Source organism: Marmota monax, unplaced genomic scaffold (genome assembly GCF_021218885.2).
Source record: "Marmota monax isolate L192 unplaced genomic scaffold, Marmota_monax_Labrador192_F-V1.1 WCK01_AAM20220418_F8-fsc00045, whole genome shotgun sequence".
In the NCBI taxonomy this organism is placed as follows: Eukaryota; Metazoa; Chordata; class Mammalia; order Rodentia; family Sciuridae; genus Marmota; species Marmota monax.
This window is the reverse complement of record NW_026692132.1, coordinates 12,330,449-12,350,134: the sequence shown is the minus strand read 5'-3', so window position 1 is coordinate 12,350,134 and position 19,686 is coordinate 12,330,449. Positions and strand designations below refer to the sequence as shown.

General features: G+C 37.3%; 1 protein-coding gene across 1 annotated transcript in view; it reads left to right on the top strand.

The window, feature by feature from the left end:
• Positions 1–19,686, top strand: part of Arhgap42 (Rho GTPase activating protein 42) — a 265,879-nt gene that overhangs the window by 75,952 nt on the left and 170,241 nt on the right. The window contains exon 3 of the mRNA XM_046466850.2: positions 17,590–17,651. Within this exon, the coding sequence (XP_046322806.1) occupies positions 17,590–17,651 (62 nt within the window). The remainder of the gene's footprint in view (positions 1–17,589; positions 17,652–19,686) is intronic.

Here is a 19,686-nt window from a genome sequence, read left to right as displayed (position 1 = left end):
AAGAGATCACTTCAAGGTACATAAATAGAATTTTACAGTCATATTGAAGAGTAAAGTGAAATATGTACTCATTTAGATATGCCTAGTATGATTCCTTTTAGTATTATAATGGACTGAAGTTTGAGAAATAGTTTATACGTTTATGCACACACCCAAACATACATGTACACATACATAATTTTCACACATACATTTGAAACATTTGTGAACCTTCTAGTATTTGTAAATATTAAAATCAATTTCAAACTGGAATTAAATATTTTTTTGCTGCTTTTTCATCTGTTCAGTGCTTTTTGACTCCCTGTTATGTTCCAAACCCCTGTTTTCCTGTTATGTTTCTTCCTGGGACTTGATGGTAAAAGGTAGCAAAGCTTTTTCCTTCATGGATAAGATGGTAACAGCATCCTTCTTTTAGGATAAAATAACTTTAATAAAAGGCTTATTATTTTAGAATGAGTACAAAAGGAGTTCAAGAACTTTCATCTATGGTTAGTGATTTTACAATCTCAACACAGAAGGTTACAGAGTGAAATAAATATGGTGGCCCACTATAACTTGGATGTAGTCACATACAGTCGACCCTCATTATTTTCAAATTCTGATATTTTATGAACTCACCTACTCAAATTGATTGGTTACCCCCAGATCCATATTCCTACTGCTTTCTTGGATATGTATAGATGTGGGGAAAAGTTGAGCGGCTGACCCATCCAGACTTGACTGTGTAAAGCCTGGAGCAGTATGGTGGCTGAGACTTACTGAAAAGTAATCAGAGTATAGTTTTTTGTTCTTTTAGAAGAGCAATATGCTAAAACAAAAGACATAGGGATTAGAGTCAGAAACCTGCTTTGCAGCTTTCTCTTGCCACTCTTTTGAACCTACCTGTGCTTGCATGTTTTGTCTGAAAATTCATTCTTCGAATAAGTACTCCAATGCCAGCCAGTACTAAGACACTATCTGTAACTTGGGTAATGTGTATTTTCCTTGGGGAGACTAACATTAAGCAACCAAATCACAGTTGTGTTGAATGCTACAGAAGCAAATTATATTGTATTGCGAACACATTGAAGACACATCCAGGTTGGGTGAGTGAGAAATTGAGGGAGGGCCTCTGAGAAAGTGATGTTTAAAGCAGCCATAGAGAGGTGGTAGGTGAAGGGGAAGGAAAGAAGTCATTCCAGATCTAGGGAAGGGATGAGTGCAGCCCTTGAGCTGGAAAGGGGACAGCCAAGGGGAAAATGGCATGTAAAGGGGATGGCAGGTAGAAAAAGGCTATCTTAACCTAAAGGCATTGAAAAGTCATTGCAGAACATTGATTAGAGAAGTGGATGATCATATTTGCATTTTCAAAAGGTTGATCTGAAAAATATAAGAAGTTTGCTTAGCCTAAGCTTCCTTAAAATGTTTATTTGGCCATTTCTCTGTGTGCATCACCAAAAGAAAATTGGGTCTAGGCAGCCTGACTTTAAAAGTAAGCTGTGGATATTTGTGTTTGTTTTATGCAGTTGCACACAAACCAGAGAACCATAGGTAGAATCTTTCATTTAGTGTGTGTATGACTAGATTGGTCTTAGTAAATTAAAATCATGCAAATAATTAATTTATAATTTAATTATATATAAATTATAATTCATAATTTTTGAGTTTTTTCTTTTTTAAATTATTGTTCTAATATGTAACATATGATGGCAGAATGCTGTTCAATTCATAGTTCACATGTAGAGCAGGATTTTTCAAGGTACTGGTTATACACAAATTATTTTCACACCATTTGTTTTTTCATACCTATAATGATGTCTAACTCATTCCACCCTCTTTCCTACCCCCATGCCCCTTCCCTTTCTCTCCCTCCCCTTTGTCCTATCTAAAGTTCCTCCATTCCTCCCATACTACCTCCCCCACCCATCATCATTATGAGTCAACATCCTCATATCAAAGAAAACATTTGGCCTTTGGTTTTGGGGATTGACTTACTTTCTTAGCATTATATTCTCTAACTCCATCCATTTACCTACAAATGTCATGATTTTATTCTCTTTTAATGCTGAGTAATGTGCCATTGCATATGTGTACCACAGTTTCCCTATCCAGGCATCTACTGAAAGGCATCTAGGTTGGTTCCACAGTTTAGCTATTGTGAATTGTGCTTCTGTAAACATTGATGTGGCTGTGTCCCTGTAGTATGCTGTTTTTAAGTCCTTTGGGTATAAACTGAGGACTGGGATAACTGGGTCAAATGGCAGTTCCATTCCCAGTTTTCCAAGGAATCTCCATACTGCTTTCCAGATTGGCTGCACCAATTTGCAGTCCCACCAGCAAGGTATGAGTGTGCCTTTTCCCCCACATCCTCACCAGCCCTTATTGTTGTTTGTATTCTTGATAGCTGCCATTCTGACTGGAGTGAGATGAAATCTTAGAGTAGTTTTGATTTGCATTTCTCTAATTGCTAGAGATGTTGAACATTTTTTCATATATTTGTTGATTGATTGTATATCATCTTCTGAGAAGTGTCTGTTCAGTTCCTTGGCCCATTTATTGATTGGGTTACTTGTTTTTTTGGTGCTAAGGTTTTTGAGTGCTTTATATATCCTAGAGATCAGTGCTTTATCTGATGTGCATGTGGTAAAGATGTGCTCCATTCTGTAGGTTCTTTCTTCACCTCACTGATTGTTTCTTTTGCTGAGAAGAAGCTTACTAGTTTGAATCCAACCCATATATTGATTCTTGGCTTTAATTCTTGTGCTATAGGAGTCTTATTAAGGAAGTTGGGGCCCAACACAACATGATGGAGATTTGGGCCTACTTTTTCTTCTATTAGGTGCAAGGTCTTTGGTTTAATTCCTAGGTTCTTGATCCACTTTGAGTTGAGTTTTGTGCATGGTGTCAGATAAAGGTTTAGTTTCATTTTGTTACATGTAGATTTCCAGTTTTCCCAGCACCATTTGTTGAAGAGGCTATCTTTTCTCCAATATATGTTTATGGCAGTTTGGTCTAATATGTGATAACTGTAATTATGTAGGTTTATCTCTGTGTCCTCTATTTTGTACCATTGGTCTACAGGTCTATTTTGGTGGCAATACCATTGCTGTTTTTGTTACTGTTGCTCTGTAATATAGTTTAAGGCCTGGACTAGTAATGCCCAAAGCTTCACTCTTCTTGCTAAGGATTGCTTTGGCTATTCTGGGTCTCTTGTTTTTCCAGATGAGTTTGATGATTGCTTTTTCTATTTCTATGAGGAATGTCAGTGGGATTTTGATTGGGTTTGCATTGAATCTGTACAGTGCTTTTGGTAGTATGGTGATTTTGACAATATTAATTCTGCCTATCCAAGAACAAGGGAAATCTTTCCATCTTCTAAGGTCTTCTTTGATTTTTTTCTTTAGCGTTCTGTGGTTTTCATTGTAGAGGTATTTCACCTCTTTCATTAAATTGAATCCCAAGTATTTTATTTCTTTCAGGCTATTATAAATAGGGTGGTTTTTCTAATTTCTCTTTCTGAGGATTTGTTACTGATGTACAGAAATGTCTTTGATTTATGGGTGTCGATTTTTTTAGAAATTTTATTTATTTATTTTTATAGACTTAATAAATAAATAAGTAAATGACAGCAGAATGCTGTCATAATTCTTATTACACATATATACCACAATTTTTCATATTTATGTTTGTATATAAAGTATTTTGACACCCAATTCGTGTCTTTATACATGTACTTTGGATAATAATATCTATCACATTCCACCATCCTTGCTAATCCCCTGTCCCCTCCCTTGCCCTCCCACTCCTCTTTTATATCTAGAATTCATCTATTCCTCTCATGCTCCCCCTCCCTACCCCACTATGAGTCAGCCTCCTTATATCAAGAGAAAATATTCTGCATCTGTTTTTTGGGGGATTGGCTGACTTCACTTCATTCTTCTCTAATGCCATCCATTTATCTGCAAATGCCATGATTTTGTTCTTTGATTCCATCCCATTTATTAATTCTTGGTTTTAATTCTTGCACTATATTTATTTATATTTATTGATTTCCATATGTTGACCCAACCTTGCATTCATTCCTGGGATGAACCTTACTTCATTGTGGTGCAGAATCTTTTTGATAGCAGAAATGTTTTATTGCCTATTGAAACATCAGGCACTAAGAAAGCAAATGGTGCTCTGGGTAGGTATCACATGCAAAGTTTGTACTTTGTTCATTGTAAAAAGGCCAGAGGTGATATGACGGTCATTCCTCAAGGTACAACGTATAGGCTCTTTCCAATGGAAGATGGCCAGTGTCTCATTGGTAGGTTCTCCTGCCCAGAGGAATCCAAGCACCCGAAATGGCCACTCTAAATCTTAGTATCACAAATAATTAAGCCACCCTAAATCTTAATATCTCAAATAATTAACAAATAATAAAACACAAACACTCATAAATATATTTACAAAAGTGAAGCCCCTAATACATCTAGTCCACATGGGTTCTTGAACTAGACAAAGACAAAATGGCTCTGGTGGTTTATTTAAGGGAGTACATTAAAGGCAGGAGTAAGGTTTCAAGGGTGGAGTTTTGCTTTATGATGCCTTGTGGACAGCAGATTGACTGACATCTTGGCAGGTCACGCCCATCTCATGTGATGTGTGGGATCTTAGGCAGAGTTGAGGGAGAGGTTCACCTGCATCATGTGATCAATCCCTGAGGGAATGCTACAGGGAGTTCCCAGTGCTAGACCTATTCCCTCATTTGCCTACTGTGTGCAGTAGTCCACACACACAGCCCATGGACGGCTCATAAAAAGGTCCTGTTTTATTTGTAGTTTCTCAGTTTGCTTTGAGGAATTTATTCTAACCCCATTGAGTATAGGCTGAGTTCTGCCCCAACTTTGAAGATAGTATTATTCCACAGTGATTTCTTGGTGTGGAGTAGTTTATATCTGTCTGGGAGCTGCATTTCTCTAATTCTGGGGTCATTCTTTTACCTCCTTTATGGACATGTAGGTGTGGACAAGGAGGGAATTTCATGAGGTGTTGTTTCTCTTAATGATTAGAAATGATGCTTCTTACTTAGCCCTGAGGATGTGATTTCCTAGAACCCTAATTTAGCTTATTAGAGTAGGAAGAGAACTTGACAAACATGAGAGCTAATACTATCATTTTCCATGAGACTTAGAGGTGAAATGATTTTCTGAAGTCATACCAGTACTAAAACCCTGACCACCTGGCTCCTAAGTCATGAATTTGACTCTTGATTTACTTGTTTATTCACTTACCAATCACCTATGTTTTGTGAAGTACTGTGTTGGATTCTGAAGACATATCAGTGTGCAAAACAGATCAAAAAACAAAAACAAAAACAAACAAAACATAAAAGCCCTGCCCCCATGGGGTTTGCATTCTTGTCAGAGGAGTAATATGACAAAATATGTAAGTTCATTATATATTCACTTATGTTATGGAGATACAAGAAGCATGAAGGTTATTTAAATTTTGTTCTAAAATTTTAATATTTGTTATTTCAAGAGAGTAGTGTTATGGCAAACTATCCATAAAATGAACCTTGCTTTATCTGCCATTCCCTGTGTTAGCAAATTTACATGACTCCATAGATATTGATCCAATTCCAGGAATAAAACCATTTGGTGCAAAAGCAGTAAATGTTTTCGAGTCATATAGGCCGTACTGTACAAGCACTAGATTTCTTCAGAAGCATTTAGAATGTTGGAGCATTTCTCTGCTTCTCTGTCTGCCCTCCTATTCCGGATCATCTTCTCTTTTCCCTGGTTCAGTCTGACTGCATGTTCATTTTCATTGTTTTGATCATTGCAATACTGAAGAAAACTGCGATGTAATATCCTCTAAGCTGGAGAATAAGAACCAGAGAACATTATAGAGGGCTTTGTTCTATAGTCTCGAAATTAATATGCAGATTCTCAAGAGACACTCTGGGCATTTGATTGAAGTTGCCCTTTAGGAACTTTATCCTGGCATCCATATAAGATGAATTACAGCTTTTGCCAGTTCAGGTAATTTCATGTTACCTTGATCACCAAATTCTTTATGTATCAAGGAAGCACTTTTCTAAATGTGAATGAAAAGACAAAAAGTATAGTTCTGGGGCTGAGGTTATAGCTTAGTGGTAGAGGGCTTGCCTAGCATGTGTGAAGCACTGGGTTTGATTCTCAGCATTGCAGATAAATAAATAAATTTAAAAAATAAAGGTCCATTGACAACCAAAACAATATTTTAAAAAGTATACTTTCACTTTTTTTTGACATAAAATGTTTGGACCAGAAAGGCCATAGGCATGGAGATTGCATCTGAAAGGAGTTGGGAGGCAGGACTCCCAGAAATTAATGGAAATCACTGGCAAAAATCAAGGAGAAATATATAAGCAATGGAGAAGAGATTTGGAGACAGAGACAGAATATGGTGGGGGAGGTTGGAAAAGAAGTACAGAGTTGACTAATAGGCCTAAAAAAAATTAAAAGAAACAAGTTTGCCTTAGATGTTTATCTAGGAATTTGTGACTAAGAAAAAGGGCTAATCTAGAGTAATTTCTGTTTTAAAGATAAAATTTAGGATACTTGGTGAGTCATGATTCAAGGTTCTATGGAGAAAAGAGCTTTTGAGTCTTGCTTCATTCTTGGGATTCAAATAAGATGGCTGGGAGCTGAAAGTGCTATTTTTGCCATTGGGATACTGATGAGCTTCAAGCAAGGAAGTAGAGATGATCCTTACAGATCTTATAGCAATATATATTGTTTCCTTCTTAAATGTAATTTGAACCTTTAATTATTATACAAAGCATATATTTTATTTTTTTCCCCAAAGTTAGAAATTGCCAGACCACCTACCATCACAATCAATTGTGTAGAGTCTTAAGAGTTTGACTGTTGAGCTTCATCCCAGAACTGAACAGAGGTGGACTCCCCTCTTGGTGCCTCAGTAGCCATTCATTTGATGGAGATTGTTGGTGTCTCATGCAGCCTGTTACAAACCACGACTTTAAATGATAGGCTTGTGGTTTATGCAGAGGCACAGTTGGATAGGAGTGGGGGTGGGGCTAGAATTTTAGTCTATTCCAGATACATGCTTTTTGAATCACCAGATGCCCAGTGCTGTGCCAGTGGAACCACCAAATCTGTAGATACCACATGTGTTTGTAGGAGAACCCGGTCATTTCTTATCAGCCAGAGCTTGAAAAAAGGCTTTGTTTTAAAGGTTTGAGATTATTTTCATGGGCCAGTGTAAATATAGTAGAAATTTCCCAGGAGTGAAAACAAAAAAACTCAGATTTTTCAAACTGTGATTTATACTGATGTGGACTTTAGATTCTCTAGAATCCTCTACCCATGACGAGTCTTCTGAGTATAAAGAAACCTTGTAAAACATGCGAACCTGAATAAAATATTATCTTTATTGTTGACTCAGTAAAAGGGTTCAAAAATAATTTCATGTTATAATCACTGTATACTAAGGAACACATGCTGAGTACTTTAGGTATAGTCAGGACAAAAATGTTGTGAGAATTCCAAACCAGAGAAGGGATTTCTGGCTGGGGACACCAGAACATGTCCAAAAAGAGGAACTGGGACCTAGTGGTTACTGTAATATGCAGCTAGGATATACATGGAAAGACATGGAAATAGGAAGCTATAGGAATGTTGAGTAGTTTCAATGTGTGAAGTTCAAGATTAGAAGTAGTAGCATCTTGGATTAAGTCACTTGCAAAGGTACCTTATGATTACATTATGGAGGCCCTGAAGCACTTGCAGGATGGAATTTGAATGTTATTTACCCATCAGAGATTTTGGATTGGAAAATGACATACTGGAAGATGCCCTCTAGGAATTTTATTCTGTATGTATCTTTATTAATGTATGGCATTAATACGTACAGTGAGTTAGAGCCACAGAAACTGGGAAACCAAGGAATACAACAGAGGTAAAGTGACTGGGTATGTAAGAAGGGAGGAGAAGAGAAATTAGCATTTGGTGGTTGGATGTATGGAAGGAAGAACTGAAGATAATTCGTCACTTAGCTTACTAGGAGAATGGGATTGTGAGTATATTATTTGTTTTTATGTGGTCAGAATATGAACCTGGGAACAGACCTGGGAGGCCTGTTAAGTTTGAGATTCAGACAGACTTCCTAGGAGAAATTCCCAGGAGGTAATTGACTTATTAGTTTAGGACAGTGACTGTGGGGCTCTGTCTCGAGGAGTGGCAAAGTATGTCCATTTCAGGTGACTTACTTGGGTTCAAAGTTTAACTCTCCAAGTCATTAGTTCTGTGACCATGCAGTTTATCAAACCGGTATGCTTCAGTTTTCCTCTCTATAAAATGAATAGAATGGTGACCGGATTGGGCATTTTATATGTGATTTTTCTCTTGGGATGCTGAGAGCATTAGAGAGCTTTGCACAGTGCTAGGACCTGAATCAGTTAAATCTCCTCCCGCACGCCTTCATCCTTCTCCTCTTACCTCATTAGGATGCTAGGTCCCTGGGTATTAGTTTGAGGTGGAGAGGACAAAGAAATAACTTTGTGAGGAGGAAGGAACAATGATAGAAATAACAGGGAGGGGAGGGGAAGGGAGAGAGGCAAGACTAGAAGCTTAACGAAGAGTCCCTGGCTTTAGAGAGTAAGAGGGTGGCTTTTGTGTGAGGGAGGCAAAGTGAAGAGAAAGAATAGAGACTGTGGATCTGAGGGTCTTGAACTTCTCTCAGAGAAGCAGGAGACCAGTACATCTGGTAAGATGAGGGGAATTTGGGGTTAGGTTCTTGAGAAAGAAGAACATTCTTTTAAGATAGCCGCTGTGGGAAATGAGATTAGGAGTAAACTAGAGTTGAATGAAAGGATTGCCAAAAAAGCAAAACCAAAGGGGTTAGATACTTGAACTTTTAGTGTCCTTGTGGGTGTGCGAATTACAGCCAGGAGGTCACTGGAGTTTCAGAGGTTGTGGAAAAGAGAAGCTGGGCAAGGAAGCGGATGTTGAAGCTTCACTGGGGGGTGGCAAGAGGACTGGGTTCAGAGGAGTATGAATGGGGTGCTTCAGGCTGTGGAATGTGAATGGTGCTGGGAGGTCAGTTCCGATGACTGTGAGTCTGGGGGGATTGCGAGGTGTAAGTGGTTTTCTGTCAGCAACAAATTACTGATTGTTCCCATAAAGGCAGGAGACTTGGCGCCTGATTACTCTTGGAGCACAAACAGCTCTATGACTGTTTGCCTTTAAAGTTGATAAGCCTGTTCTTTTCCTCCTGTACTGTGGAAGGGCAGTAGGCTGGCGCTACTCTTTTTTTTTTTTTGGTAATATGGTTTGCTGGAAGAGAATAGGTTTTGGAACTCAACAATCAAAATTAAATACATGCTTCTTCCTGTACTTGCTTTGGGGTCATGGGGCAAGCTGTCAAGGTAGTCGATGCTCCTTCTCTCTGTGAAATGAAGACAGTTTCTGCTTCAGTCTTGCATATCATTGTGTGGACATTAACTTAGAAAATAGATGTAACAATCACCACTGTAAGTACTCCAAAATGTGAGTGTTCTCCCACCTGAGAGAATGGTTTCTGAATTGGGGGTTGATTTGGCTTCTGTAAACACCCCTAAAACAAAACAAAACAAACAAAAAACAAAAACAAAACAAAGCTAATCCCAGTGGCTCAGGAAGCTGAGGCAGGAGGATCACAAGTCAAAGGCCAGTTAAAGCTGCTTAATGAGACCCTAAACAACTTAGATCCTGTCTCAAAAACTAAAAAAGGCTGGGGATGTGGCTCAGTGATTGAGTGCCTCTGGGTTCAATCCCTGGTACCAAAAAACCAAAACAAACAAAAAAGGAAGGTAACTTCAAAATTGCATGATTTTCATTAGCACATAAGTGTGTGCTTTCAAAGAAAGCAAAAGAAGCAACTTGTACCAATGGCATGCACAGTGAGACTTGTTATGTTGATGAGATCTCAGTCAAAGGTTTTCTCAAGAATTCAAATGAAATTCCTCTGAAGTATTAAGGGTGTGATGAGGTCTAGGGAAAAGCCAGTTGAGTTTGGTATGACATTGAAAGGAGATTATTTTATATTTATATTTATTTATTTGCCAAAATGTGTGCTTTTGTGTAAATGCATATAAAACAGACTACACCTTTGTGTGGATAAAACCCAGGACCTCGTGCATGCTAGGCAAATACTTTGTTGCTAAACAGTACTTTCAGTCTTATATGTAACATATATAAGCCCAATTAATATATAATATATATGCCTAAACTCTGATATTTATACATACATACATATATGTGTGTGTGTATGTGTGTGTGTATATACATACATACACATACACACACACACACACACACACATACTCAAACTACCTTGTAGTTTGGCAGTTTGAAGGTAAACATATATTTATACTACAAAGCCCTATGTCCACTCAGGAAAAGGAAAAACTATTTGATATATAGCCTAGAATTATTTCTGTGCATCCATTGTTACCTGTACCCTAGATGATAATTCTCAGTTTTCATGGATAATTTGAATGGTCTGGAGCAGTAGTGTTGTGCTGTCTTATAGACCAAGTCTCTGGATTGCAGGAGATTTCTTTCTTCTTATTTCTCTAGTAGGATGAGAGAAACCAGACTAAATATCCACAGACCAGAAGAGTGTGAGAGGTGGAAGATTGGGTCACAGGTTCTGATTCTCATCCCACACTTGCAGTGGCAATGTTGGGAACAATGTGGACAGACCCAATTAAGGATATCTTGGGTGCCTGAGAACCTATGAAATGTCAGACCCCAGCTGTTGAGGGAGGCAGTAGGAACAGGAGTTGAGCGTTCAAAAGGAGACTGGATTATAAGTTATAACCCCTGCAGAGGGTCTGGGCAGTATAGTTAGAGGATACACAGGAACTGAGGAAGCATAAAGAAATCTCTTGATAATAAACCAATTGAGTGCAAATTACGGATTACTTACATGTGTCCTGTGCAGTCTGAGTGCTGGGACAAAATATGGCACATGTCATGGTAATAGACAAGTCTCAAGTAGAGACCAGGTTGTTCTGAATTCTGCAGAGTGTAGTTGGCTTGATAAAAGTCTAATTTTTTTTTACCCTTTTCATTTGTAGGTTGTGTATTTGATACGGAGCTATAATACTTAATTAGAAAACACAGCTATAATAATCTCTCAAATAATGACTAACAGGCTCTTTCAAAGTGATATATGTCATGCTTACCCTAACTTAGTTCACTTGCATGCAGTGAGACTCTGGGATGCATCAATAGGATGGAAGAATGGAATTTAAATCCTCATTTTCAGGGACTTGTGTTCAAGATGAAGATGAGTTTTGTTTTGTTTTGTATGTGCCAGGGATTGAATCTAGGGGTGCTTAACCACCAAGCCACATCCCCAGTTCTTTTTATTTTTTATTTTGAGACAGGGTCTCTCCAAATTGCTGAGGCTGAACTTGCAATTCTTCTGCCTCAGCCTCCTGAGCCTCTGCGATTGCAGGCATCTGTACTACTGTGCCTGGCAAGTTTTGTTTTTTGACAATTAAAATGTCTGACTACAAAAAGGACATTATGGAGAGCCAGGTTTAATTACCTCAAAGATAACTAAATTCCATGTGTTTTTTATCTGAGACCTTGGATTCCCAGAGACTGTGGAATGTTAGATGAGAGATGGGTGCCTCTGAGAAATATTATGTATTTACAGTGACCTGCCAGTGTTCACCAAACCCATCATTTTTTTTTTCTTTTCTGTTGGTTTATTAGCTTTGCAACTAGGTATCCATGGAACTTGAAGCCACAAATGGAGTGGAAAAGCCTTATTTGAAGTTGTGGCTCCCAGAAAATAATAAGAAGAATTTGTGTGTCTGCCATGAAGCAGACAAAGTGGATGATCTATCATTGGGGGGTATTAATTACTACCAAAGTCACCTGATATTTGATGGGAAAGTTAGTGTCACTTTAATGCCACTTCATCCAATTAGGTGCCTGGCATTTATTACTTAGGAATACCATAAGCTGATTGTTTATCTTGCTTTGTGTACGGCTTACATCATTTCTCAAAGCGGTTGTTTACTACAGCCTATATCTACCTTTGATTTTCTTTTAAAAAAATTCAAAGAATTAAAATTCTCTCATCAGTGTCAGTTTCAGGGATGAACTGCTTGTGATATGATGGCCCTTAAGTCACTGTATACTTACAGTGCAGTGCCAGGTGTCATTTGGCTATGTATACTAATGCTACTCTAATTTTTCTCAGTGTGCTAAATCCAGAAGAATATGACCAATTCACCTACTCTGGTGAAATTGTATTGATGTTTTACTGTCTGTTTCCTACTATTTATGAAAAGTTAGTTAAAATCTAGACAGACGCTAAGAAAGGGCCTGATAGAGCCTGCATCTTGCTTCCACATAGAGAAGTGAGATTATTATTGGGTATCACCTGAACTTATAAAATGTGATTGCATTGGCTCAATCAGGCATTCATAGATTTTTACACATTTTCATGTTTTCTTTGAGATTTAACAAAGTGGCTGACCGAGTTCTCTGCTGTAGCATATCTGGAGGTCATAAGTGATTTGCTTACTCTAACAAATAAAGCATGCTGTGATTGATCTGTACTTGTGCTTGGGTATATAGGCTGTTTGAGGAAAGACTTCTGTGAGAAGAGTTTAATACAGCATTTTCTGATTATGATATAAATGTTGATTGGCTATGAGACAGGTGCTTTCTCAGTTCTCACTGAGTTTTAAAATGCGTAAAACTCAAGCTGATCGATTTGAAACATTTAATTGTATAATGCTTAGTATGTAAGATAGTTGAGTTACATCAACAATGAGCAGAGAGCAGTTTTCTTTATTCTCTCCTATTCCTGGTTCAGTCGTTAAACAGGTTTTCTAGTCAGAAGCAGTAGGGTGAATTTAAGATTAAGTTAGGAAGTTGAGAATGATTAATTTAGGAAATAGGTATTTTAGACGGTCCAGGGATGTTTCAGAATTTATGTTCTTGGCAAATATTGAAGCCATCAGCATGCTTCATCTCTGTCTAGGGTGCAGTTCAACTGATATCCTCCTGAGTGCTCATACTCTCAGGACCTGCCATAAATACACTTTAATGTATAGATTTATTTTTTTTCTGAAAGTGTTTTTCCAATATTATGTTGTAGACATAAAAAGGTAACCTATAACAGTATTCTTGACCCCAATAATTTGTTGGAAAGTTACCATTTACATATGAAACTGTATTTTGATTGCTTTCCAATTATTGCATGCTCTGGATGGACAGGAAGGGGAGAGGTTATTATTGATGAATTTAGCCAGGAAAGTTTTATGCAGGTGGCAGGAGTTTAGATAGCCGACATAATTTTCCAAAGTATCTGCCTATCCTTTTTGTAGTATTTCCTGAATTCTAGAGTAAGAGCTGGCATGTTTCTCCTCGTAGAGCAAATAGACTGTGGGAATGTATTGTTAAACTCATTAGTTCATTTAACGAACATCTATTGAAAATCCACTGTGTTCTAAGTATTGTTTTTGGAATATGGCTCATGCTAAATCAAGCTCCTGTCATATAACACACATAGGGTCAAAATCTGTAATGGAAAGACCAACTGTCAGTCTGGATTCCCAAAATTGGATAGTAAAAAGCCTTATTTATTCATATTAATAAAATGTGGTACATCACAGAAAATTGCTTATCCTTGACTGTTAGAAATTTGTGTCTTATAAAAAAATACTGTCAGTTTTCCTAACTGTCTTAGAAGGAATACCTCAAGCATTCACACACACACACCCAGTAGCTGTTCCATGTAAAGCATTATGATAGTTGCTAAGGGAGTTATTCCATATGTTTCATGCCTAAGGTCTGGTGTGGAATACATTCCCTGCAATTCTCTTGGATTTTTAAGGCATTTGTGGGGTCTTGTGCACCAGACATGCTAGCACTGGCCTCTTGTCTTAGTGAGTTGTTGGGTGATACTGGACAGGTTGGATCTGCCTGCCTTCTGGCAGTTTCCTATTATACTATGAAGGCAGGGAAGTGACTGGGGATCCCCATCAGCCTGTTCTGCTAAAATCCAGTTTATATGGTAATACCTTGAATCTTTCATGCCTACTATGTGGACTGTTAATTTCTGTTATGTTGTCCCTAGTAAACTATTAATGTAGTACTTTGAAATCATTGTAAAAATATTTTAGAGAAAATTTTATAGGATTAAGAAATTAGTAGGCCACTGTTACTAATTCATGAGGAGAATATTTAGGGTTCCTGGCTATGTTATTTTCTTATACAAAAAATGATGAATGTGAATGTCTAGATTTTGACTTTTATAGAACTGAGGCTATAATATTTAAAAAGAATAATCAATTTTTTTGAAGTCCTTTCTCAGAAGAACCAACAAAAGAAAAAGAGGGACTATAATTGTCAAATTGGGTCCAGTTCCAAAAATCTGCTGGAGGGAGAGTAGTTTTTGTTGTGGGGAACCAGACATTCAATTGCTTTTGCATGTTAAACTTTTTCTCCTCAGACATTTCCATTATAATCAACTAATATCTTACTGAGGCTATAAATAGTATTTATATGGGAAACAGACCAGAAAACCATTCAAGTAAAGTAGAAAACAACATCATTCATTTTTGGACAAGGAGGGAGAAGAGCAAAATGAGAACCTGAGTTTCTTTGCTTATTACAAAAATCTGATTTAAGGCAAATCTATAATTTATTCTTGGAGTAGGAAGTTTCTTGGGGAGGCCAGTGGACTTGAGAAACTGTCACAGGCATGACCCTGCAGCCAGGGCAGCAGTGCCTGGGACTGCATTGTCCAGTCCTAATTTTCTGGATTGACCAAGTGGGAGGTTCTGGTATGCCTCTGCCAATCCAAAATTGAGTTGTATTTTTATTCCAAATAGCTGACAACAGACTTCTATGTGCTGTGCATTATTTAACCCTTTGTGATATTTTATCATATGTCATCTACTCCCTCACATATCTTAAGCTACAGAGTACAAAAAAATATTTTTTGTTTAAAAAAGTTATAAATTTTATTAGGTTTTATAAAAACTAGCAGTCTCCTATATTGTTACTCCTAGTCCCTACTGCTTTTTTAAATTTTCCAGAAAAACCACTTTGAACTTTGTCATTTCTGTTATTTCCAAGACCATGATTATCCTTGCTGCCTCTTGAGTTTTCTTTTCCAGTTTTGGATGCCATCCTATTGTCACACATGTCTCAACTTTACACTACCTTACGTTTTCTTTACACTACCTTACGTTTTCTTTCCCTCCATTCTCTCAATTAAGACAATTTTGCTAAAATTCATTTTTAGTTTTTATATTATAGTAATTTCATACCTGTTACTTAGTACTCAGCTACTTAGTTTATTATGATTGTTTCATTTGTATATATTTGTTTTCCTGGGAGTTAATAAAAGATGTTGAATTTTCTTTCCTTCCTTCCTTTAATGTGTTTTTTGCTAATTTATAATTAAACTCTTTTCCAGTGTTGTAATTCCCCTCACTACCCTCAGATACATCAGAACATTGATCAGGTCTTTGTTCCTTTCTCTGGATGTATGTTTCTAGAACCCCCGACTCTTACTCTAGTTTGCACAAGATTCTCTGTGGGCCTTGGTGCAGCTGTTGACCTGGGTGCCCTCTGTGTCCTCTGGGAGTTCCACCCGCTTCCCTTCTATCCTGGTTCTCCTGTTTCCTGGAATCCATCTCCTCTTTTCTCATGATTCATGCCCGTGTTTAGTTAGAGCGCATTGTCCAATAGCTTCTGGTAAAAGGAGGCATCTGAGGTTAAATGTTTTGACATTCATTAGAAAAGTTGGGAGTCACTAAGTTAGAAGTCTGGGGTCCTGACATGCCTCTTACACAGACTTTCAGCTAGTCTCTAATTTTATTTCTTCCAATTTCTTCACCCTTCGAAGTTCCTGCTGCCTCCAGACTTGCAGCCTGCGCTGGCTTACCTCTTGGCCTCTTTTCTCTGCAGGCTTTCTAATATTTTTAATATTTCCATCATCCAGGGTTTTGCTGACCTCTTTTTCCTCAGAGAGCTTTGGTGGCCGTTGACACCTTTCCAACACTATTCCATCAGGTTTCTTTATCCAAAAAAAGTACAAAACTTATAATATGTTATTAGGTACTCAGTTGAAAATCTTTATACCTATAAAATATATTTCTAGTCCATTTACTGTCATCAAAATTGGGGACTGAGGCTGACTCGGTGGTAGAGCACTTGCCTCCCATGAGTGGGTTAAAGCCTAGTGGTTCCTAAAAGAGAAAAATCCTAGAATGGAATTTAATTGTTTAAAATTTTATATTTATTCATTTATTTAGCTGTGCCAGGGATGGAACCAGGAACCATACATACTGGGCAAAAGCTCTACCACTTGAGCGGTACCCCAGCCCTGAAATTTTTAATATTTTGAGTGGAAAATATTAATTCTCTTCCTTAATGAGTTCTGATCACACTCTGGATTTGTTTTCCTCACTTGCCTGCCTTTATTGTAGACTCTATGCCAGACTAACTAGACCTCTGGTAGCCTAGAATGTTTTCATTGTTTGTATGGGAAAAGGAGGAGACCAAGAGCTTAATAATAAGGACATAAAAGGGAAGGCTTAATGCTTAAATTAAAAAAAAAAAAAAAAGATTTGCTTTGACTTTATTTGTGTTGCCATTTTTATAATCCAGACATTCAGATGTTAGTTAAGAATTCATGTTGAAGTCTAGGTATAAACACTGATGTGGATGAATCACTCTTTCATAATTACCATTTGAGCTATGCATTTTTGAAGACTATGCTATTGTAACTCCCCATTAATTAATTTACTTAGGATTTGTTCTCCCAATGTTTCTGAATACTTGATTCTTTCCCCCTCTAATTTAGATGATTTTCCTTGTCTAATTGCCATTAAAGACAGGACAATATAGGTACAGGTACTTTTCTGAAGCAGTGCTTTTCAATTTTAATATAAGTCAGTTAACCTGAGGATCTTGTTAAAATGCAGATTGTGAGGATGGGGCCTGACAGTCTGCATTTCTATCTAACAAGCTCCCAGGATGCTCATGTTGCTCATCCTTCTGACCACACTTAATTGAATGTCAAAGACCTAAATGGATGTGAAAGAGCAGCGACCCCTTCAGAGTATAGATTGTTTTTAAGTATCTACAACCCTTAGGCTTCTGGAATTCAGAAGTTTACTGGATGTAACTAAGTACCTCTAAATAGTGCAAGATTTATTGCTTTTTATAAATTTTAAAAATAATTCATATTTAAAATATTTTATATTGTGGGTCACTATTGAGAAGTGATTCTGTTACTATACTTTTATTGGTGTGTTTAAATTTTATGTAATTAACGTATAAACTTTTCTTCTAGTGTCTTTGAAGAAAAATATACTTTATCTGCTAAACTTTCATTTGCAACATGCAGGGAAACATACAACTCTTATCTATAGCTGTTAGGATTATATACACACACACACATCGTTTTTATGCTAGACAAATAAAACCACATATACACAAATTAATAACTAATTTAATTTTAATGTTTGTTTCTGTGTAATTAAATGTTAGCAATGAAAGAAGATTAATGATTTTCTTTCTTTTTAAAAAATAGCTCAATCACTAAAAGAATTTGCAAGGCTACTTATTGCAGTAGAAGAAGAAAGGCGAAGATTGGTAAGTCTGTTTCTATTTCTTAATGATATCACTTTGTTTCAGCATATTAAAAGAATCAGTAGATTTCCTGAATTAGCCATGCTAGACCTTATAATTTGATATGTGCATTAAATGCTGCATGTATTCGTGAAAAGATTTGTGACTGTAATTATCAAATATTGCTAGTAGATAATATTTGCCCTATTTATTTCATTTGTTGAACACATGTAAGTTGTCTTTATTTGCTTGCCATTTATAATTGCTCCAAGAATTAAAAATATCGAACAAACTGCCACTAAGAAACAGATTCTAGTTCAGCAAATGTTTGCATGTTATATTATAATAACCTTAGTTTTATGATAAAGACATGTTTCAAGCATTAAAAGCAGTTCATGGAAGGGGCACTAATTTTTTTCAGCTTGTTAGTAGGAGGCTTTCTTGAAAGGATGACATTTGAGTTGGGTTGTGAAGGTGAAGAGGATTTTGCTAACTGAGAATAATGGGGAAAGCTTTCCAAGTAGTAAATTAACTTATTATTGTGAAATATCAGAGCAGAATTATTGGTAATACATTCATCTCTTCAGAATCCAATTTTCGACTCATTGTATTTGCATTTTTGTTTTGGTGCCTCTCTGTGACCCATTGTTTTCTTCTGTAATGTGGAAAGAATAACAGTGTGTATTCATTTGTTTTAAAGCATTTATCATAGCACCTGGAACTTACTAAACATGTTCAGTTGGTGATGTTGCTACTGATTGTCAGTTAGAGTGAGGGTTAAAGACTTGTTTACATCTTCAGTCATCTTTGATGTTGTTGGATGATATACACATATAATACTCAAGTGTGGATTAAATAGCCTACGAATGTGGTGCCATTTTGCTAAATGGATAAAAGGAGAGTGCTTGTAAGGGGGCCTTGACTCACCTGGAGTATTGCCTCAGCTGCAGAAGGATAACACTGTGGGCACGGCAGTCATATAAATGAACTTGGACAGGGGCCCCAAGGTAGGAAGAAGTACATGGAATCAGTTAATGGTTCTTAGAAGGGTTTAATAGAAGGTTGATTGAGAGTTGTAGCCAGATGGAGGCTAGGCCAAGACATTTTGATGTTTATTATAGGCAGTGAGAGAATTGCCAGAAATTTTTGAAGAGAATAATGACAAGATTATAATGGATTCAGGAGATATTAACTTGGCAGGCATGTGATAATTAGATAAGGCAGGGGAGAAATGCCCTGGTATATTGAGGTGGTTGGGGGTCCCCATATTTTTAGGAAGCATTAGTCTACCATGAGTCTTGTCCCAGTGTCCAAAGAGACAGTCATATAATGTAACTTAGGTTCATATATTTTCAGGTCAGAGAATGATTTTCTGCGGGGATGAGTTTGATCTGAGGTACGAAGCCTAAAAAAGACACTGTCTTAAGTGCTTTAAGCACGCACACACTCTAGCTCTATGAGCTGCACAGAAATTCAGCTTCCACACGGAGACCTGGGTAGTATGTGCCCTTGTGGCCCAGAAGAGGAGCTGATGACAGAAATGGAAAGAGTAGTTACAGAGATGTGAAAATTAAGTTGGAAGTGGTGTGGAAGCCAAGGAATATACAGTTCTCAGTGGGTAAAGCTATGTTTCAAATCCTGTGAAAATGGCTCAGAACAATAAACCAAATAGCATGGGTTATACTTTTTAAATATTGAAAAACATCAGAAGGTTTTGTAGGCTGTGTGGGGAAAGAAAACCATGGGAATGTTCCCATAGCACCAAGGAGGCTTTCATGGGCACCAGGGGCCAACCTCTTCCTCTGAAATGTGAGAAAAAGAGGGGATTGATGAAAACCTCATAGAAATTTGGAACAGTAAACTGCTTGATTGGATAGGTGGAGAATAGCTGAGGAAGGAGTGGATGTCTGCTGTGACAAGAGTTTGTAGAAAGTTTTCAACAGTCAGAGGCTGAGAGAAGAGTAAAAGGACTGCTGGTCAGTGAGTAACAAAAAGACAAAAAAATAAAATTAAAAAAAAAAAAAAGAGCCACTAAACTTAGACATTGTAAGTGTGTTCA